General features: G+C 42.9%; 1 protein-coding gene across 1 annotated transcript in view; it reads right to left on the reverse strand.

The window, feature by feature from the left end:
* Nucleotides 1-598: 598 nt before the first annotated feature.
* LOC146189715 (fatty acid synthase-like) overlaps nucleotides 599-20,060 on the reverse strand; it is an 86,000-nt gene continuing 66,538 nt past the window's right edge. The window contains exons 21-27 of the mRNA XM_084605329.1: nucleotides 19,580-19,699; nucleotides 16,704-17,059; nucleotides 13,754-14,107; nucleotides 9,446-9,689; nucleotides 2,752-2,994; nucleotides 1,861-2,055; nucleotides 599-702 (exon numbers count right to left, since the gene is read on the reverse strand). Of these exons, the coding sequence (XP_084461455.1) occupies nucleotides 599-702; nucleotides 1,861-2,055; nucleotides 2,752-2,994; nucleotides 9,446-9,689; nucleotides 13,754-14,107; nucleotides 16,704-17,059; nucleotides 19,580-19,699 (1,616 nt within the window). The remainder of the gene's footprint in view (nucleotides 703-1,860; nucleotides 2,056-2,751; nucleotides 2,995-9,445; nucleotides 9,690-13,753; nucleotides 14,108-16,703; nucleotides 17,060-19,579; nucleotides 19,700-20,060) is intronic.

A 20,060-nucleotide genomic window follows, 5' to 3' on the forward strand; every position in this document is an offset into this window, starting at 1 on the left:
AGTCTAACGTGTCACATTCATCCTTCGTCGTTCAACGATAGTCGCCAACGATGCAAGGTTACATTCATTGAGCAATTAAAAGGCCCGCTGCTTCACAACTCGGCAATTAGCAAGGTTTAAATGTATTTACAAATGCTGAAGCCCTTTCAGCAAAACTCACTTCTGGTGTACAGCAACCAGACAATATTGTTTCAGCAAAAACATGCCGCGACGTTTGGGGCTGCAACTAGTGTACGAACGGGCACACGTATAAGTCTTTACTTCGTAGTCAACTCGGGGTGCAACTAGGACGCCTTCACGCTCTCTTCTAAAACGCCCCAGTGCACTATTTCGTAGATATCCTAAGAGACGCTTCTCGACAAGGGCAACCTTTTACAGGTGAGAGAACAGGCTCCTGAAAGCACTTTGGTCTCTTCTCAACTTCTCAAGTGTCTTGTTACTGTGCGGAAGTAGGTGAGCGTCTAAAATCAGTGGCGTTGTCCCAGCCACTACCTTCGTCTTCCTGAGAAAGTGAGGAAAGTTGTATGCTCAGAAAAACTGTCTCCTTCTTTGTGGTGCTGCACTACTCCTTGTATACATCTTGTATCGTTGAATGCTGTTAATTCTCCTGTAATTCCCAGCGGACTGCTGTGCAGGCCCACCGAAGGCTTGAAGACCCGTGGGAATTAGGCCCCTTCCAGATGCCAGGCAAGCACTCGGGCTCTGCATACGGACACCAATTCAGTCATTATGACTTTCGTTGAGATAGTTACATTGAAACTAAAAAACCGAAAAGGGCCCTGTGCAATACAATCGAATTGAAGAGAAAGGACAATTGGGCAAGTTGGTACTGATTCACTGCTGAAGGCTCAGCTCGAATACAAAGTACGCTAAGGAAGCACTCCACATGACAAGCGATAACTCGCGACTATTTTTTCTTATGAAAAAGAAGCTGAAGCTGTTTTAGATTTCAACTAAATTAAAGCAGCAGACTCTGTGAAGGTTGATGGTAAATCAGGTCAAGTCGATTTGCGCTAGTGTTTAAATTAACGCCGTAATGGTTGAATACAACTGTTTCGGTGTTTAGGCTTCTCAGCAGCCCGACGTGCGGAGTATGCACACCGATGATGACGTCACCTTCGGAGATGATGCATTTCCAACGCATAAAGCTTACATTGAGGAAGAAAAACCAAAGCCAAAATAAGCAAAGTTGCGAGAAGTTGTTTGGCGGCATCGAGCGACTCACCAAAGGAATTGGGAGAAAACAGTTCGAATTTGCAACGTCAGCCATAGTGATGTCTTCATCTAAATTCTCCGTACTTCTCTGATGCTGTGAGCAGAACCATTACGATTGTCGCTAGTTTTGCAGTTGATTATACCAGATCTTTAAATGCAGCGTAAGTGAGCTTACTGTATACTAATGGGTGCGCCCCGTGAAATTATCGACAACCTGTCTCAGCTTCCCTTTAAGAGCGCATATTTTTGTACATGTCCGTAATGCAAAATAAGCTAAGCCAGAGCTCCGGCGCAAAGTACATTACAAGAAGCCAGAAAACAAAGTTATTGTCACAAATTACGAATTATCAAGAAACGAAACCTTATCGACTTGCAAAACAGAAGACAGGCATACAAACTGCGATTCGCTTTTTCGTATGAAATATTCCTCCATATATTCTCTTCTTGTATTGTCCCTGTGCCGAAATAAAATCTTTTGTTGGTAACAAAACGGTGGAAGTTCATTTCTCTTCGATTTCATTTTACCTTCGAGAATACAGTTTAACGTAAAGCCACAATCTTTCTCCAAACGTGGTAAATATGCTTGCGAGGCAGCTATTAAACGTCACTCACGGTCACTCACCTCTTAGGCAGATTTCGTCTCACTGGGCACTGTACTTTCAGAACCGACTGCATCCATCTCTTGCAGTCGGCCGAGGGTGAGCTGCCGGATCTCAGGCATGGAGAGGGTGAGGTCATAGTCTCGCTCCAAAGTCTGTTTCACCTCAACACCCATCAAAGAATCCATTCCGAGGTCACCGAGGCTCACCATTGGGTTTAGGCTTGACGGATCTTTCACACCTGTGGAAAACGCAAGTGTCTGACACTGAATTTCCGAGAGATTTGGAAAGAAAAACGTAGTTAATGTAGAACTGCACGCCTTATAACGTTTTCCCTGTCGTGCTGCTCTTGCAAAATAAACCACAAGTTTATCCTAAGCACTCATGGCAATGCTCAAAATGACTCTGATGATGCACCTTTTGAGGTCTTCAATAGTATTAAAAACCTATTTGTGGCCTATCGAGTGTCAAACCGAGTCGGTCATGTCTGAACCGTACAGGAATACTTTGCGCGTGAACTTTGTTTTGCTTCACATGTGAATATATAAGTGGTATGGTATGGCAAATTATGATGTGTCATTGTACAATATGGCTTGCATGGTATGATACGGTAAAGTAGTATAATGCCCAAATCCCCAACGCCGTAGAGTAAGAAAGAATTCGTTAGGGGAGGGTCCCGGATGAATTTAAATCTACCAGTTGTACTTCAATGTGCACTGACACCATGGAGCTCAAGGAGGTCTGGCTATGACTAAAACCGCTGAACTGCTTGAAATACAAAACAAAATTTCTACTACCTGCTCATGATTTAAGTTAAAGTCTATTTAAATGAAAATCGTGCTCATTACTGAATTACTGATAACCTCTAATGTTTACTGTATTAGCACCACTAAAACAAGACAACATTGATTTCTAACAGCCATAACAGTCTGGTTACCAAATATATTTGCAATAGTTTCCAGAAGGCTCCTTGTCTTCGCAAGTTTATCTTCGCAATTGCTGGAGCCGTTCGCTTTCACCATGCATGACACAACTGGAAATTTCTGGTTCAGCATCTGATCAAGCAAGTTCATGTAGGAGCTGATCCTCTGTGGAGCGCAACCAGCGATGTCCATGTCACCAGCCATCGCTTGGTACAGCACTCCGACGTCACTGACGGGACCCCACTGAATCGCCAGCCCTGTAAAGGCAACACATGATATACTAAACGCATCACACTTTGCCTTTGTACTGATGGTCTCCTGAAGAGCTGACATAATAGTTATTCTGGTACAGAGATTAGTAATTTATTTCGTTTATGATGTCCCCAGGTCAATTGCTCAAAGTTTATCATAGTCAGATAGCAAGTGCAGAAACTAACCATCCACAGAGAAACAAAAAGGACAAAAAAGCCAACTATATGTGTGATTAAAAAGCCGAATCGATAATAACGGGTACAATACAAGAAAAATGCAAATATGAAAAGATAAACAACGACCACAAGTTTAGCAAGAATTATTAAAATGACGTAACAGCAAGGTAAGAAACATGTCATATGTGTAGCACTTAAAAGCATGAAACCATTGTGATGAAATGTCTGCGTTCTATCAATTTTTCATTGAAAATCGTTTTGCTCACAATGAAAATTGAGCGATATTTGCAGAATGGGCGATGTTAGCAAAACTCATCCAATAAGACTGCACATTTCATTTCTCTTTTGCAAATTTGTTCGTAAACATCCCACAGTATTCGTGCCCTTTTTTCTCATTGTCGAAACTTGAAATCCTATTGTATTGCTGGGCATATATATAATCAGAATCAGCATAGAAAAGCTGTCCAAAGTCTCGCCAAAACAACGCAGCGAAAAGGGCTCTCTGCTATCGCAGAGTCCTGGGACATCACTTGCTTATTAAATTCAATGGGAAAGATTTGAATATTATCTTCAATTTCAAAGCCGCGACCAAATGAAGAAGGATTGCATGTGCTCACTAGACGAAGTTATATTCTGTCTTCCTAAGTACACTTAAACAGTAGCGCAACGCATTGACCCAGATCGCTGGCATGTTGCATACTTCACATTCTTCCTACAAATGTTCATTTAAAGGCGCATAATTACGTTATGTGTTGCCATTTCGTATGTAAAATGCTATAACATTAAAGCCTGAAACCTTCGCATCCTTCTTCAACTCCTTTACTGCTGATTGTCGCTCTCCAACCTTAAATATCCCATCTTCAGCGGCATTATTATATACTTCGTTGCCTACAATGCATTCAGGGATTTTGAGACACGACATAAAGAACACATAATACAAAATGACAGCCCAGAACCCCGTAAGCGAATATTATGATTATCGGTGCCGAGATTTTACACTGGTTAGCCTTTGAATGTTGTAATAATAATGATGACACACGCCCCGTTAACAATTAACCTGGAGGCGTCATTACACTCTCGGCTAATGAGTGCATTATATATCTAACCAATCTAAGCAAATAAGGTTTTCCTAGCGGTTAGATTTCAGAGCGCAGCCCCGGTGTTTTCAACTGGAACACCCAAGTTCATTCATTTCCGAATTCGACCTTCAGTCTTCTGAGGGGCCTAGCGCAAGCGCTGTTGTTGTTGTTGTCCAAATAACTTATGGCACATACCCACAGAGGGGGATCGGCCAAGAATTGGGTAGCAAAGATTTTTTTTTTAATATACTTGCATAAAAAAAAAATAGATTTGAGGGGTAGAGCAAAGTAAACAAAACGGGAAATAAGTGAAATATAAAATGAAAAGTGGTAACACTCACGGGAGATTGACACTACAATTTTAGAACAAGTGATGTTTAAATATTTAGCAAGGCAAACGATTTGAGTCCAGTAAAAAATTTTGCATGGCGGTAAACACAGACCTGTGACTGTGCCCAAGGATTGTGGCGCCAAATGATAACAATGTCGGGCTGCTTAAACTAAGGCCAAGCTGTTGCAATGGCCTTTCCATCAACTGCTTTCTCAGCGTAGTAAAGCGGCGGCAAAACAATAAAAAGTGATCTAATGTTTCTTGTTCACCGCAAAATGCGCAGGCGGGAGACAGTGCCAAACCAGACCTGTAAAGATAGAAATTTAAAGGTGGGATACGGCATCGCAGCCTTGTTAGTGAAATCTCAAGTTGCCGTGAATGACATAATTTTCTATTCCAAGAATAATTTAGATGCAGGTAGTCATCAGATCTTAAAAAATGTCCATTTTTCATATTTAATAGAACGTTTCTTCGAAACCTCGCTGCGGTGATGTACGCGGTCGCCGGAAGGATAGATAATACGGGGCCATTAAGGGACTCTTTTGCCAAATTGTCAGCATATTCATTTAAAGTCACATTGCTGTGGCCTGGAACCCATACCATATGTACAATTTTCAAATGTCTAGGGATCAGGGAGACAAAGGTTTTTACTATTGCAGAATCCACCGACGAAGAGAGAGATGAACACAAGGATAGAGAGTCGGAAATTACTGCCACTTTAGAAAAAGAGGAGTCTAATTTTCGTAAAGCGAGTACCACCGCCAGAAACTCTGCCTCAAAAATTGGGGTGAAGTCCGGAAGCCGGAAAGAAAAAGACCAGTCTAAATGTGGACAATATATACCCACACCCGCCTTTTCATTACTTTGAGATGCGTCAGTAGCTACAACTAAACTAGCAGAAAGACTTCTTAAATGGTCTTCTAATAATCCGTTTAGAATAACGGATGATAAGTTTTTAGCATTATTGGGGAATATGTCGTCAAAGACAATTTTAATAGATGAACCGATGGTTTGTATGGGTAGAATACTAGGAAGGGAAACATTTAAAGGGTCCAGCAACTTTTTGACCATAACAACCTGCGGGGTGTGAAATTTAGACCAATGGACACCGAAAAAGGAGGTCGGTTGACAGCAAAAAATAGACATAGATCGGTGAAACTCTGATTCATATATCCTTAAGTACGTCTGAACGGTTAGAATTTGTAATCTATATATCAAGGGTGGAATCCGGGCTTCAAGGTAGAGCACATTGTTGGCAACAAATTTTGGAAGTCCCAGACACAACCGAAGTGCTTCTCGCTCCAACAGAACAAGCGGTCGAATTTTATAAGTTGCTGATCCAGAAAACAAGACTGAACCAAACTCTAAAATTGGACGCACATACATAATATAAATCATTAAAAAGACATCTCTCCGCATTCCAGACCTGGGACGACTAATTCGGCGCAACAATCCCACGGCCCGAGCCCCTTTCGTAGCAATATGGTTAATGTGGGGCTGCCATGAAAGATTATCATCATAAGTGACCCCTAAATACTTTAATGATTTAACCTGTGGTATTATTTGCTGCTGATACATTACAGACAGACTTACAGAATCTTTTATGTTAAATACGAGGACTGCGCTTTTGTTGACATTTAATGTGAGACGCAAGCCACACAACCAATTCTCAATAGAGTTTAGGTACGTTTGCAAGTGGAGATAAAGGGATTGAATATCCGATGCAGTTGCAAAAAACGCAATATCATCCGCATATACGTAAGTGCGAACGTCATGATTAACTGGTATTGAGCTGAGTAGTATGTTGAAAAGGACTGGTGAAAGGACTGCTCCTTGCGGCACTCCCCTGGCTTGCTTATATCTGCCAGAATGGACGCCATTTAGTGCACAGTAAAACTCTCGGTTTTGGAGGAATTCAGATATCCAGGCTACTAAATAATGTGGAAACTGAAGAGATTTCAATTTTTGCAATAGAATGCTATGCTCAACGCTATCATAGGCCTTGGCTATATCTAGCGTTATCAAGGCAGCGTACATTTTTTGGCGCCGCGCTAAAAGAACTAGATTTTCGAGATCAGCATGCGCATTCCAGATGGAACACTTTTGGCGGAAACCAATTTGGCAAGGGCTGAGGATATTTTCTTTATTCATGAATTCCGAAACACGTATAAGTATGACTCTTTCAATTAATTTTACAATGTTTGATGTTAATGCAATTGGTCTAATATTATCAATGAACAAGGCACCGCCTTTATTCTTAAGTAAAGGAATTATTTTGGCAAGTTTCCATTCTGGGTGTATCCAAGCATGTTTGATGGAATAATTTACTAGCTCTAATAACGTCTGAGGTGACTCGTCAAAAAGAATTTTTAACATTTTTGAAGTTACTTTATCAGGACCGGGAGCAGCGGCTGGTAATCTCATAACTATAGGAGAAAGCTCAGAAACGGAAATTTGGGGATCATAATTAACTGGTTCCATTGGCATTACAGGTATCGAGCCCGAAGGAAGTGCAGACGAGAAGCGCTTCTCCAGTCCTTTGGCAATTGTTTCAATTGTGTCTATTGCTTCATGTGGAGTTAAAATAAAGGAATGTAGATTTTGTGCTTGCGGAATCTTTTTCCGCGAGCGTAAAAAACCAAAAAGAGCAGTTCGATTGCCAGATTTAGAGAGGAAATCAAAATGCTTAGCATCATACTCGTCCTTCGCTTTTGCAACTGTACGTTTAAAAGTAGCTGCAATGAACTTGTAATCCTGCCAGTTTTTCGGGCACTGGTTGTGGAGAAGCTTTTTCCATGCCGCCTTTCTACGTCTGTAATCTCGGGAACAATCAGCATTCCACCAAAAAGCTGAAGTATTCCCCTTTGAGCTCCGTACCAAGATCTCAGACTTCTTACGGCAATCCTCAATCACCGAGCATAAGCGTTTTGATTTTTCTTCTTCATCCGTGTTAGTCAATGACTCAAGATTAGAGCGTAACGTTGACTGAAAGTTATTATAGTTGATAAATGACTTCAACTGAGAAGTCGCTGGAGTTACAGGGTGATTAACCTCAAACGCAATCGGTATGTGGTCACTAGAGGTGCCACAATCAAGTGTCGACCAATTATTAACGAAGAGACTGGGAGAGGTAAAAGTTAAATCTAACACAGATTGACTGTGTTTTCTTATAAATGTGGCCGAACCCGAATTTCTACAGGAAAAGTTATTATTTGTTATCCAATCCCAAAGACGCTTGCCACAACTATCTGTCTTGTAGCCCCATGACACATGATGCGAATTAAAATCACCAGCCAGAAGAACTGAGTTTCGACAATTAACTAATAGCAGATCTAGAGGTTTTGTATCTTGTACACCGCTAGGGAAATAAGCATTCACTAAGGAAAACGGACAGTGCCCTGGAATTTCAAAGTCTAGGGCCAATAACTCACAATCTATAGAAGATAACTGGAAAGAAATCTTAGCCCTGTGACAGAATTTTGTACAGACAAATATAATTAATCCTCCTCCTTTTGATTGGCGATCTTGTCGGAATGAATGATAATGAAGCGCTCTTGCCCATCCCATTGACCGCTTCTACGTCTTTTTCTTTCATAGCACTACCCGGGGCCACCGAGCGATAGTTCCAATCATCTACCTCGAGCTCTCCGCTGTGATACCTCGTGACTAGACATGTTGTTTGACAACTGCTTTGCCGGCACTTGGTATCTCCGTTCACCATGGATGAGGTGCTTAAACCTACGATTGCGTTCCCGCTTCAGCGCAGGCGTCAGGCTGTGTTTGATCACAAAGCCGATATATGTCACCGACAAGCAGCAGTGAACAGAAAACGTGATCGGCTCGAAACAGGATGAACGAAAAGGAAAATCTCGTGCAGAAGAGAAACGCTGTATAGTCGTGCTCAACAAAGCTTACATATTGATAGTTAGGCTTAATCTAGATAACGATTTGCAATTTCTTTAAAGCTATGACTTTAAAAGTACCAAATTTTGAATTTATAACATGGTGCTCTGTTTTTGATAGAGGAATAAGCTATGGTTTGGTTTGGTTTGGGGGTTCGTATGGCTTAATGTCCCAAACCGACTATAAGGCTGCGAGAGACGCCATAGTGGAGGAATCCGGGAATTTCGACCACCTGGGGTTCTTTAACGTGCACTGAAATCGCACACCAAACGGACGCCTTGCGTTTCGCCTCTATCGAAAAGCGACCCCCAAGGCCGGGATTCGATCCCGCATCCTTGGGCACACTAGTCAAGCGCCCTAAGCACTGCGCCACCCCGGCGGGGCCAGAAGAATAAGGAGACATCAAGTGAGAGGTACTGATCTGTTAATTTCGCACCTGAATTAGGTAAATCCTTTTTTCATATAATGCAATAACATGCAAAAAGTACAGCCTCTGCTGTAATCGAGAGTTGAAAATGGCTACATGCTCCATAGCGGCATTTTTATGTTCGTGAGCGGCCGCATGATTAATGAGTTGTCGGCAAAGGCTAGCAGTCTTCGGCTGTTATGTATAATGCTCAAAATGGTCACTTTCTGCAAGGCGCCTAATTCCTACCTCTCTTTTCATCGGGTTCTATTTGTCCCTTGTGTAGAGAATGGGCAAGCATGCTAAATTTTGGGAATGGTCCATCTAAATTTGGAATTCAACATTCGGTTGGCCATAGCCAGAGTAGTTAAGGCACCAATTGTAGAAACATTTCAATGAAGGCATGTTAAGATGTCGGAGATCTAATTTTTGAACGTCGCCAACCTAATGTTGTAGGTTAACATCAATCTCTATATATAGTAGGTGGTCACCAGAAGGGCTACTCACCGGAAGACCATCAATCTCTATATATAGTAGGAGGTCGCCAGACGGTCTACTCACCGGGAAGACCATCACTGACTCGTCGTTCGCAGATGCGCTCCATGACAGAGTTTGCGTAGCCGTAACTAGTCTGCCCGGCGTTGCCCCGACTGGACGCCACGGATGAGAACACGACGAAGTGATCGAGTTCGGTGCAGAGTTTGCGGGAGAGCTCATCTAACCACCTGGTGCCATCCACTTTGGGCTTGCAGACGCGTTCGAACGACTCAGAAGTCTGGTTCTCGAGCAGTGCGTCGCTTAGAACCTGAATAGAGACGAAGAGAAACGAAATAACGGGATGTTAGAGCAGGTATTATGTATGAAATCGTCTGATCTACTTTTATCGACGTGTCGCATAGACAAGAAGGCACCAAACAGGAGGTCAAGAAGAATAATAAGAAGATTACTCGGTTATTGCTAGAGGCGAACGACAAAAGCGAGTTGCTAGAACAGAAGGTTCGTTTGAACGTTGTGACAGCGGCGTGCCCGGAATTCGGCGTAGAGACGATGTCATACCACTAGAAGTCTTCTACATCTGATTTAGAATGGTCAACGACTAGAGGCCAAGGGGTCTACTATGCGCAAAGGCCATATCTTTACTTCGAAGCCGAACCTAAAAGTAGTCATGCAGATTGCTTTCGCGTAACTCCAGGTTTGACCACAAGCTAACCCACTGCTAAGTTTTTCTTTGGACACCTGAACCGCTCCGTAAGGGAAGAGATAAAGGTCAGAATGGAAGTGAATAGAGAGAAAGAAGCCGGACTGGAGGGCTGCGAAGTAATTTCGACCACCTGTGGATCTTTAACGTACGATGATATCGCACTGCACATGGACACTTCTCGTCCCCACCGGCGGTTGGGTTCGAACCAGGGTACTCCAGCATATTAGCAAGTCGTCTCAAACACTGCCCCACCGTGTCGTGGTGTCACCGGACACGACGTCGTAGCTTTCTGTGGTGACTACAAGTGCCCACGTCATGAAGAAAGTGACATGTATGTTTCACGTATCACTGGGCTGTGAGGTAGCCCAGGGACCCGTCGAGTTTAACACTCATTTGCGTAAATAAAATTATCTCTCTCACTCCCTAGATGCCCCGCTGCTGTGGAGCAGCGTATGAGATGCCCGACTACTGTACCGGAGAATCCGTGTTCGATCCCGACCACCAACGGCTGAGTTTTTATTAAGGCGAACCGGTGTGGCGTCCGTGTGCTGTGCAATGTCAGTACACTTTAAGAACCCCAGTTATTAGAAATTTCCGGAGTCCTCCACTAGGGAGTCCCTAAAAGCCCAAATCGCTTTGCGGCAATAAACCCTACAAACCAAGCCTCCCTTCCACTACTAGGCACCTCTCTCTCTTTTTTTTTCTTGACGCTTTCACTCCCATCAACCTCCCTTTCATTATGGCGCAGTTATGGCGCTGGAGAAAATGACAGAAAATGCGCCTTTACAATAAATCTATTTAAATTATTTTACGACCTGTCTGAGTTGAATATTAGAGCCAAACAATTCCATTAGTACGCACCAGTAACACGTTTGACATAAATTGTCGTTGCGTGGCTATTTAAAGGATAATGCGCTGCTCCAGTAATAATTCCGTGTAATTCTTACATCTACTGAAGACTACGGAAAAAGCAGTACATTGTTTTATCCCTTAATTTCAATAAATGGCAGCGAAGACTCCCCTTTTACGTGCCACCTCTGTGGGAAGCACGAATCATAGGCTATAGAAGCTAGCACAATGCTCCGCGAACTCGGTCAAAGCTATTTCTATTGCGGGGGTAATGTCTCTTTATTGTTCACGTAGGTGAACTCAAAGAATCAGGTACATATATTTCACTTGGAAGATCGAAATCATGTATTAATTATTTATTTCTGAGAGAGGCCGCATTAAGGCGTCATTATCAGTTTACATCTAACGCGCAGAATAATTTGGGCAATCGTAGTGAGGGGTTTTGCTTTTTGTGTTGTGTTTCTGCAGGCTGAAAGCCACCAGGGACGGTTTTATCGTTTTTGTTTTGGTCACGAGAGTTTCGCCGAGATGTATTTCGAAAGATTCCAGCCACTCACTTCCGTTTTCACGTTTCTCCAGGTCGTTCTAGTCACTTTCATAGTTTAGATGTTTGTCGCGTGTGTTATCGCAGCCTCCGTAATTCTTCCTTCTTTTTACCGGCTTATGTCAGCCCAATAGAGACATCATTCAACAGAGTGCCAGTCTCTTCTGCTGTTGCCTAGTGCTTTGTCACCATCTCATCACTCTGGCGGAGGTGCTGCCGCTTGTCTCCCCGACTTCAATTAGAAGCCGAGACAGCAGCCCTATTCTTGTCGCCCTGGGGTAACAGCGTGCAGGTCACCGAGGCTGCAGCCGACTTCAAGGGCTGCAACATTAATCAGTCTACTACTGAACACATTTTACCGCAGAAGCAAGCCTCAACATTAAATATGGTCAATTTCAACCTACAGGTTCCGGTTATTATCCAGCAGCCCCAACCGCCTCCAATTTTAATGCGATAGCTTTCAAAGCCGTGTTCATTGTAAATCCGGCGTCGGCATTGGTATTCTGAGCGAAAATTCACGAACATTGTTATAGCAGGCGGTTACTGGCAGCTGACATGGCCGAGCACTGACTACACGCAAGGTTGACGGACGTTTGGTTTAACAGAAGCCGCCGACTCGGGCCTCTCGTTTTGATATGAGGGAGTGATATCAAAATCAGCCTACCAGGAGCTCATCATTCGCATTATCCCTAATCCACGCAGGCACGTTCATCTTCCCTGGTTAAATTGGTTCTTTATATGTGGCTTGGCCGCGTCATGCCTTTAAAGGCAGAACACAAGTTTTTTCCCAATGGTGTTTTTCAGCCGCGCTCCAGGACACGATTCAGAGGACTCGATAGACGAGTGCGAACGAGTCGCCGCCTTTATGAATTCGGACAGCGCCTTAAAGCTGCAAAATGTATTCTTTACTCTGGATAAGGTAGCTCGAAAGGTGTACCAAAGCCAACCGTCCTCTCTATTGACTTGGGAGGAATTCATTAACAGACTATTAAAGCAGTTCGCGCGCGTCGTAAGTAAAAAAGAGTCAAACGTCCTTCAATCTGTCCAAAACCTCCAAAGCCAAGCTCCCCAACTAGTCCAGCCGCGCCTACGTTGAAGAAAAGCTCATTTCTTGGCCGTATTTGTCTACATTGTTGACAAAATATCTGTGGCAATTAATTTTTTTCCGGACGCAGGTACTTTAGGTAGGATTGAGGGGGCTGCATGCTGCTCTCTTACGTAGCTCCACTGCGCAAGAATTTATCAGGTATTACAGCAGTTGCAAAAACCGCTGTGTTCCGCGACGATATGCAACGCCAGCAATGTTGCGAAAAATTCTCGCCTAATTTAGGACCTATGCAGTACCATTGACTACATTGCAGAGCATGAATAGCGGTCTTCAGATCCAAGAAAGTCTGCGCAAATGTTTTCTTGATTATGTCTCGTTTCATCCATAATATTCACAACTAAGAACTAAGAAGAACTAAGAACTAAGAACGGTCTTTCTCCTTGGAGAAATGCCAACTTTGAAAACACTCATCGACAAGGCGTCATTGTGTGAGCTACCATTAACCTCATGTTACGAAGAGGGCAGAATTCGCAGAAGACATCAAGACGGCATGCCACCACAGCCGCGTCAGCAACAGCGCACATATGTTCTCGCTTCTGTTAGCGGGGCTGATACCAACCATTCGGAGCAGCAGACGCAATCGTGACCAGCCGGGAGTAACTGCAGGATTAACGGAACAATACCGTCTGTCCTTTTGCTCTTCTCCTCCGTGTAGTACAATGTAGCGATGTAGTCCACTGAGGTTGGCTTCGTAGAACAGGCGTTCCCCAGTCGCTGCCAGTTCATGCACCATTTCTGGCTTTGATTGACTACCGTTATACAAGCTGTCAACTTGCCACCTGCACAGCTGCTATCAATCGACGGCTTTTACTTTGGTTTGCGGGTTGTTGAACATTATTTTCAATTGTATTTCCTCAGAGAAGGACGTGAGTATTTCTTCTCAGTGCAAATCGTTCTCTCTCATCGACTGTTAAGCACATGTTACATGCATAATAAGTCTCCAGTCTACTCTTTGCCTCCAAGTCCCTCGTTGCTTATCACATCGCAGCAGCAACCTTTACAGGCCGGACGTGGGCAGCTCTGCCTGGCTTACATAATCCAGACGAGCCAACGGACTATAATCTCACAAAGGAACCCTGATGTTAACAGTGAACACTACAGTTCGTTCAGTCTGATGCAGGTACAGACTGAAAAAAACTCGAGGATGATCCGAATTTGAGCACTTGCCATGGCGAGATTGAAGATTCCACCCAAGGGCCCCATTAAGGAGGATTTTTCGATGATCTCACGAGCTCCTTTTTCAGTCGAGACATCCGCCTGGATAATATGGACCGCGGCTCCAGCATACTGCCAGCGACGAATGCACATCTGCTGGAATCCGTTCTGTACTCCCGAACGACGGCTGAGCACGAGCTTTCGGCAACCGCGGCCCACCATCCAGTCGGCGAGTTCCAGGCCAACGCCGCCCAGCCCTCCGACGATGACGTAGGTCTTGTCCTCGAAGAAGTACGTCCGTGCGACGGCCTCTACCGCTGAAGTGGAGGCAAGGCATGTTTTTCGTGGTGTCTCTTCCTCCCGAATCTGCGTTAAAAAAACCACCAAGTTTTACGTTTCCAAGGGACAAAAGCCATTTTCGACGCAAGGCACCGAAATTGGTTTCAAAAGGGCAAATATATATATAGGTATGGAAAACGAGTTTCAGTTGATTCGTGTTTCATTTCATTTCAGATAGCCAGCATTTTGTAGTGCTCGCATATTATTGCTTTGATCCAACTGGTCTTATTCCACAGCGAATATGTTACCGCGGAAACGTGTGATTCGTGAACGTGATGACATCTGGTCAGGTGATAATACTGGTGTATCAAGTGGTCGCTTACGCTAATAATGTATCTCGCAGAGACATAACTGACACCGCTTCAAACCCTTCAGGTAGAGCCAGGGGCAGAAACCACTCACTAGGTTCGGTTTCAACTACTTCGGCGTCACGACGCTTTAACCCATCGTTTGCCGGCTCCTTAATAAAGTTATACATACATACATACATACATACATACATACATACATACATACATACATACATACATACATACATACATACATACATACATACATACATACATACATACATACATACATACATACATACATACATACATACATACATACATACATACATACTACATACATACATACATACATACATACACACATACATACATACGTACGTACGTACATACATACATACATACATACATACATACATACATACATACATACATACACACATACATACATACATACATACATACATGCATACATACATACATGCATACATACATACATACATACATACATACATACATACATACATACATACATACATACATACGTACGTACGTACGTACGTACGTACGTACATACATACATACATACATACATACATACATACATACATACATACATACATACATACATACATACATACATACATACATACATACATACATACATACATACATACATACATACATACATACATACATACATACATACATACATACATACATACATACATACATACATACATACATACTCCAGCGCACCTGCTGAATGGAAGAAAACCGATGCTTAAAAGGAATTATTTATTCACACTCAAGCCGGCTGCTGTAGAAAGTGCCTGGATTCGAATGATCTTCTTTTCAACGAGAGATGGTTCGCATCGTACTTGCAGGCAAAGCTTTCTCCTACTTCATGCCGTCGCCATGACAACGGTACCACCCTTCGGTAGGCATTTCTGGGGCCGCTATGAGAGGAATTGACGCTGCCATAAGAACTATCCAGACCATATTTTATAAGTAGGTTTCCTGCCCCTGGCCACCCTTCGGTCTCCTGAAATTGAGTCATGAACCAAAATAAACAAAACAACGACATTTCGAAGCCACAAAGCCTATCTATTCAGGGCTCAAGCATACCAGTCGAAAAAAACAACCTGCAGAGCTGTGTCAAAAATGCGGCAAAATATTCTGTGGTTCTGTCGTAAGGGTCGGAATTTTCTGTAGTTTTGTAGTACTTTCCTTTAGACCTGTAGTTATTTCTATTATGGTTTTCTGTAATCTGTTGCTCTGTAGTACTTTTCTGTTGCAACTATCGAAAATTCTGACGGTACTACAAAAATTTATGTGACAATAGGTTCACTTTCAAAAACCGCCCAGAAACTGTTTTGTGACAATAAAATATCTCCTGTAGTTTTTTTTTCGACTGCTATCAGTCAGCTGAGGCTCCTGTGGTTCGCTTGTCACACTTTTATTCTCACTTACGGGGTCTCTCATTGCCTGAGTCACTTTGCGATGTTATAACACATGCGGACGTTAAACCACCTATCGCAGGTAATATAGGAGTAGAGTGAACTGGCCCTTCTGCCTGTAGCGCTGTAGTTGGTGTACAGCTCTTTGTGGCATATTTCTTGAAGGTACACTGCTGCCACCACTCACCTTGGTTTGGGAGTAATAATATTCTAAGGTTCTTTTCTATGATCCCGTTCCTCACGTAGCAACAGACTTTTCCATTGCTGAGAAGTACTGCATTCTAAATATGCTTGCCGCTAGTCTGGCGTCTACTCTGAAAAGAAATCCGTCTTCACTCTAATTAATCACTAAATGCTAGAATAGAGTCTCTGAGTAACATCTGAGTAACCTCAGAGTAACGTTCTCGACACAGTACCGTCTTACTGATGGGTCTGGCTGCTAATGGCGACACTTGTATTTATATATTTTTTCATCTACCGTATAAATGACATGTTTTCAGTGAGATCATATTTGTGATGCACATGTAGTGATCTAGCAAGAGAAGTAAACATTATATTTTCCTGTAACCCTTAAGCGGTCACAATGGACTCTCGTGGACAAAAGCTTTCAGGGAGTGCATGAGGAATAAAAGCTCGTAGCTCTACACTAGCCGCTGTCTGCGGAGGAGTCTAGACAAGGTAAAAATGGGGCTAGCATGCTCTTCCGCGATATAGTGTACTCAACTGATCGCCAAATACTGTACGCCGAATTTCCTTTACGAAAGCTTTTGTCCCTGAGAACGCGGGAAATATTTTGCTATAAAACCCGAAAAGATATAAACATGACGCGAGCAATGGTTTTCCGTTGAATAGCATACAATGTATGGGACATACCACAAGAACGTTTTTTCCTGTGTGCTTTCCAGAGGCCAAACAGCGGAAAGTTTCCTCGACTTGGTTCCAGGAAAATCGGTTTACTCCTAGAGGCTGCACCACACCCGAGGTTATACCCTCACTGACAAGCGCTCGAACACGACGCTTGTCCTTCGCTGTGAAAGGGTTACTTTCATGCAGGGCTTCCAGCAAGATGCCGTGGAAGGTGACGTTCTTGAGAAAGACGGACATTCCCAAAGAAGAATCTTTGGAAAGGTCAACTTTGCCGATCTCAAGAAATCTGCCGTTCTTCGCCAGGCAACGCAAACTCGCCTGAAGTTTCTCTTCGGACAGAGAGTTCAGCACGAGGTTTACACCTGGAATGAATGACAAAAAAAAATTAAAACGGCCATGAGGTGGTCATTCGATGTAATCCCGTTTTGCACTCCTCCGTGTAAGATAAAAGTCTGTGATTCTAATTCAAAAGGTATGAGTGCCGCCACCCCTGTTACATACTGCAAATAACCCGACAGTAATTGGAGTCGGGAACTCTTTCTAGCAACAACGAACGCAATATTTCAATTTTACATGACGTCACAGAAACATAGACGGTGCAGCGCCATCAGCAAGTTAGGTTATGATGTTAATAAATGAGCCTAGTTTTTCCTTCATTGGTAACTGAGGTAGCGGTCGTCCCGAATTTGGTATAACCTGATAAACACACTAGTGTACATATATGGTAAGAGTCATGTAGGTCTTCTTCATTGAAGTTGAGGCACATTCTGCACTAAGTCACACTAGACGCGTGCTACAGATGCCTTATCTGACCGACGCATCGATCTGTTGCATTTTACCTGCGACGGCGCCTAAAAGGCTAATGGTCCCCTATTGTCGCAGTGTGAGGTTTCAGGCCCTCGACGTCAATCATACCGTAGAGCGGATGATGGCCAGAACTGTCTTGTACAGAGCAAAGGCCGCTCTAAAACTTAGCTCTCAATCAAGCCTGAAGAGCTGCGCTTCTCTGCACCTTACCACGCCAGAAAATATTCATAAGAGTGGCTACGCCTATTAAGTTCACACCTTAACGCCCACCAGCAGCGATCTTTGCCGAAAATTTCAGTTAACGCCAGCCTTCCGGCCTGTTTCGTAGCAGGTATGCCTAGCGAGACCCCTGGCGTGGGCCTTCGATTTCCACTGTTCCGTAGCTTAAGGAGATTCACAAGTTTTAGCGATTGCATGCTCCATCAAGTGCAGCTCTCCACATAAGAGCGACATAACATGGACGACTGCCTAAATCGCGAGGCACGCGCACATTAAGCAGAAAGCAGTGATATTACCCTCTCTGACAATTATTTCAGACAGGCGAAAGCTGTCGGTGGCGCTTTTAGATAATGAGTTTGAATTTCGGCCATTTTGTCGACGCGTAAGCATTCTAGGCAATTCCCACAGCAAATTCAGTTGTCTGTGAATTAGCACATAACATGCAATCTCAGTAACTCATGCTGCGCGATGTGAGTGTAACCTAAAAAACGGGTGGTGATAAATTTTTCTTAGGCATTCAACTATGCGTTAATCATACTCGATGTCTATTTGTGACGTGAAACACAATAAACCTAACCAAACAGCACCATAGCTTCGAAGCCCAACCCATACTATACACGCCATGATGTGAGCTGAAAGGCGTACTCTTACAGCTTTCAGAACACGTATGCTGATATTACTTCATTTTTGCACTAAATACTCATAGGTTAAGGCGTAATTGATGAAACGTAGATTAAGCAATAGATAATTGGGCCATATTTATTATATAAGTGTATTCAATGATGGTTTATTAGGTAACATATAATTAGTTATTCAGTTAAGAGTTCATTAGTTAACATTTGACTAACTCTGATCTCCACCGCAAGACAACATAAAGCAAATAACAAAATAATTTAATTCATGAAAAATCAGACTTTCACCTCCTAACACAATACAATCGCGAAAATTGTGAGAGAAAGATGAGCCATTGCAAGAATGCTTGCACATATTGATAATTCGTTCGAAATTTCTGCACATTGTTTTAACATAAGCGGTCACCGAGGGCTCTTCTGCAACAAACAATGTAAACTCTAGTATCTCTAAAATGAATTCGTTAATTAGGGCCCAGCTTATGTATTTTGCCGTGAAAATGAAGAACATTTAGAGCGGTTTGAATGTACAAGCGATGCGATGTAAAAAAACAGGTTAGAGTGGCAGTGATATTCCTCGAAGCTGCGCAATCCTGGCAGAGCTTTGAGGCGGTATTGCAAACGGTATAGAAAATACGTAACAGATTAAAATTAAAATACTTCTTTTAGAATGTGACTTATTACCGCGATGCTCCAGAAAAGTAACCGAAGATAACACAACAGTAATCATGGCTATCGCATTACATTTCTTCAACTTTTAATGCAGTTTTCCAGCAGTAACCAACACCTTCATTGCAAAACCTCGTCGAATATACTCAACTTTTGAGGAAATATCCTTTGACGAACTTGCAATGATAAACAATAGAAAGTTTATTTTGCATAGTAGCTGTCCCGACATTCACAAATGAATATCAGAAAACCTTACTTTCTTACAGAGACATTGTTATTTACCTTCTTCCCCATCATTCCCTTGCTTTTTGTGGTATTAGCATCGCACGCAATTCAATTTCGTAGAATCATTGAAGTTTCTCTGTAATACTTAAAGTCGAGAAGCGGCAGAAATTAAAAGAATGATATTCATACAACGGGTTCACTGCGAGTAATTGGTTACAAAATAACAGCGCTTCTTTTCTACCAGGCATTGGGATACTACAAAAAAAAAATATGGGTAGCGTCTAAAATGTCATTCTACTTCTTCAGTATATGCGTCAATCAGAACTCTCTTACCCTTCCCTTCTGTTTCCCGAAGTACGTGCCCCTGAAAAGACATGTCACGTGAGCTCGCAATGTTCCGATCCTCAAGCTGCCAAAACCGACGCTTGAGAAATTCACCCTTTTCTTTGGAGCCTATGGCACAGAAAAAAAAAAGAGCATTTGGGACAGTTGAGATGCTTGACTTTGGTGCACAAGTGAAACGCAGAATACTAGAACCGCTAAAAGCGCGCTAAATTCGATGTAATAGCGGCACTTGCCTAGTCGGAGGCCAATATTTGTAATGCTCTATTACATCAGCTTCTCGGATTTAACCACAGTTCCGGATACTATAAGAGACACTGACCTAACAGGCAACAAGCCCCTTGCTACCCAGCCATGACAATATACCTCTCTCCTTAACAGCTGAGAAGCAAATCAGGATTCGCTTATGAATCTTGATAAATATTTCATCGTAGGCCGGAGCCTAATCAGAAGTTCTATGGGCAAAAGGTAT

This window comes from Amblyomma maculatum, chromosome 5 (assembly GCF_055883805.1).
Source record: "Amblyomma maculatum isolate TAMU_Amacu chromosome 5, ASM5588380v1, whole genome shotgun sequence".
In the NCBI taxonomy this organism is placed as follows: domain Eukaryota; kingdom Metazoa; phylum Arthropoda; class Arachnida; order Ixodida; family Ixodidae; genus Amblyomma; species Amblyomma maculatum.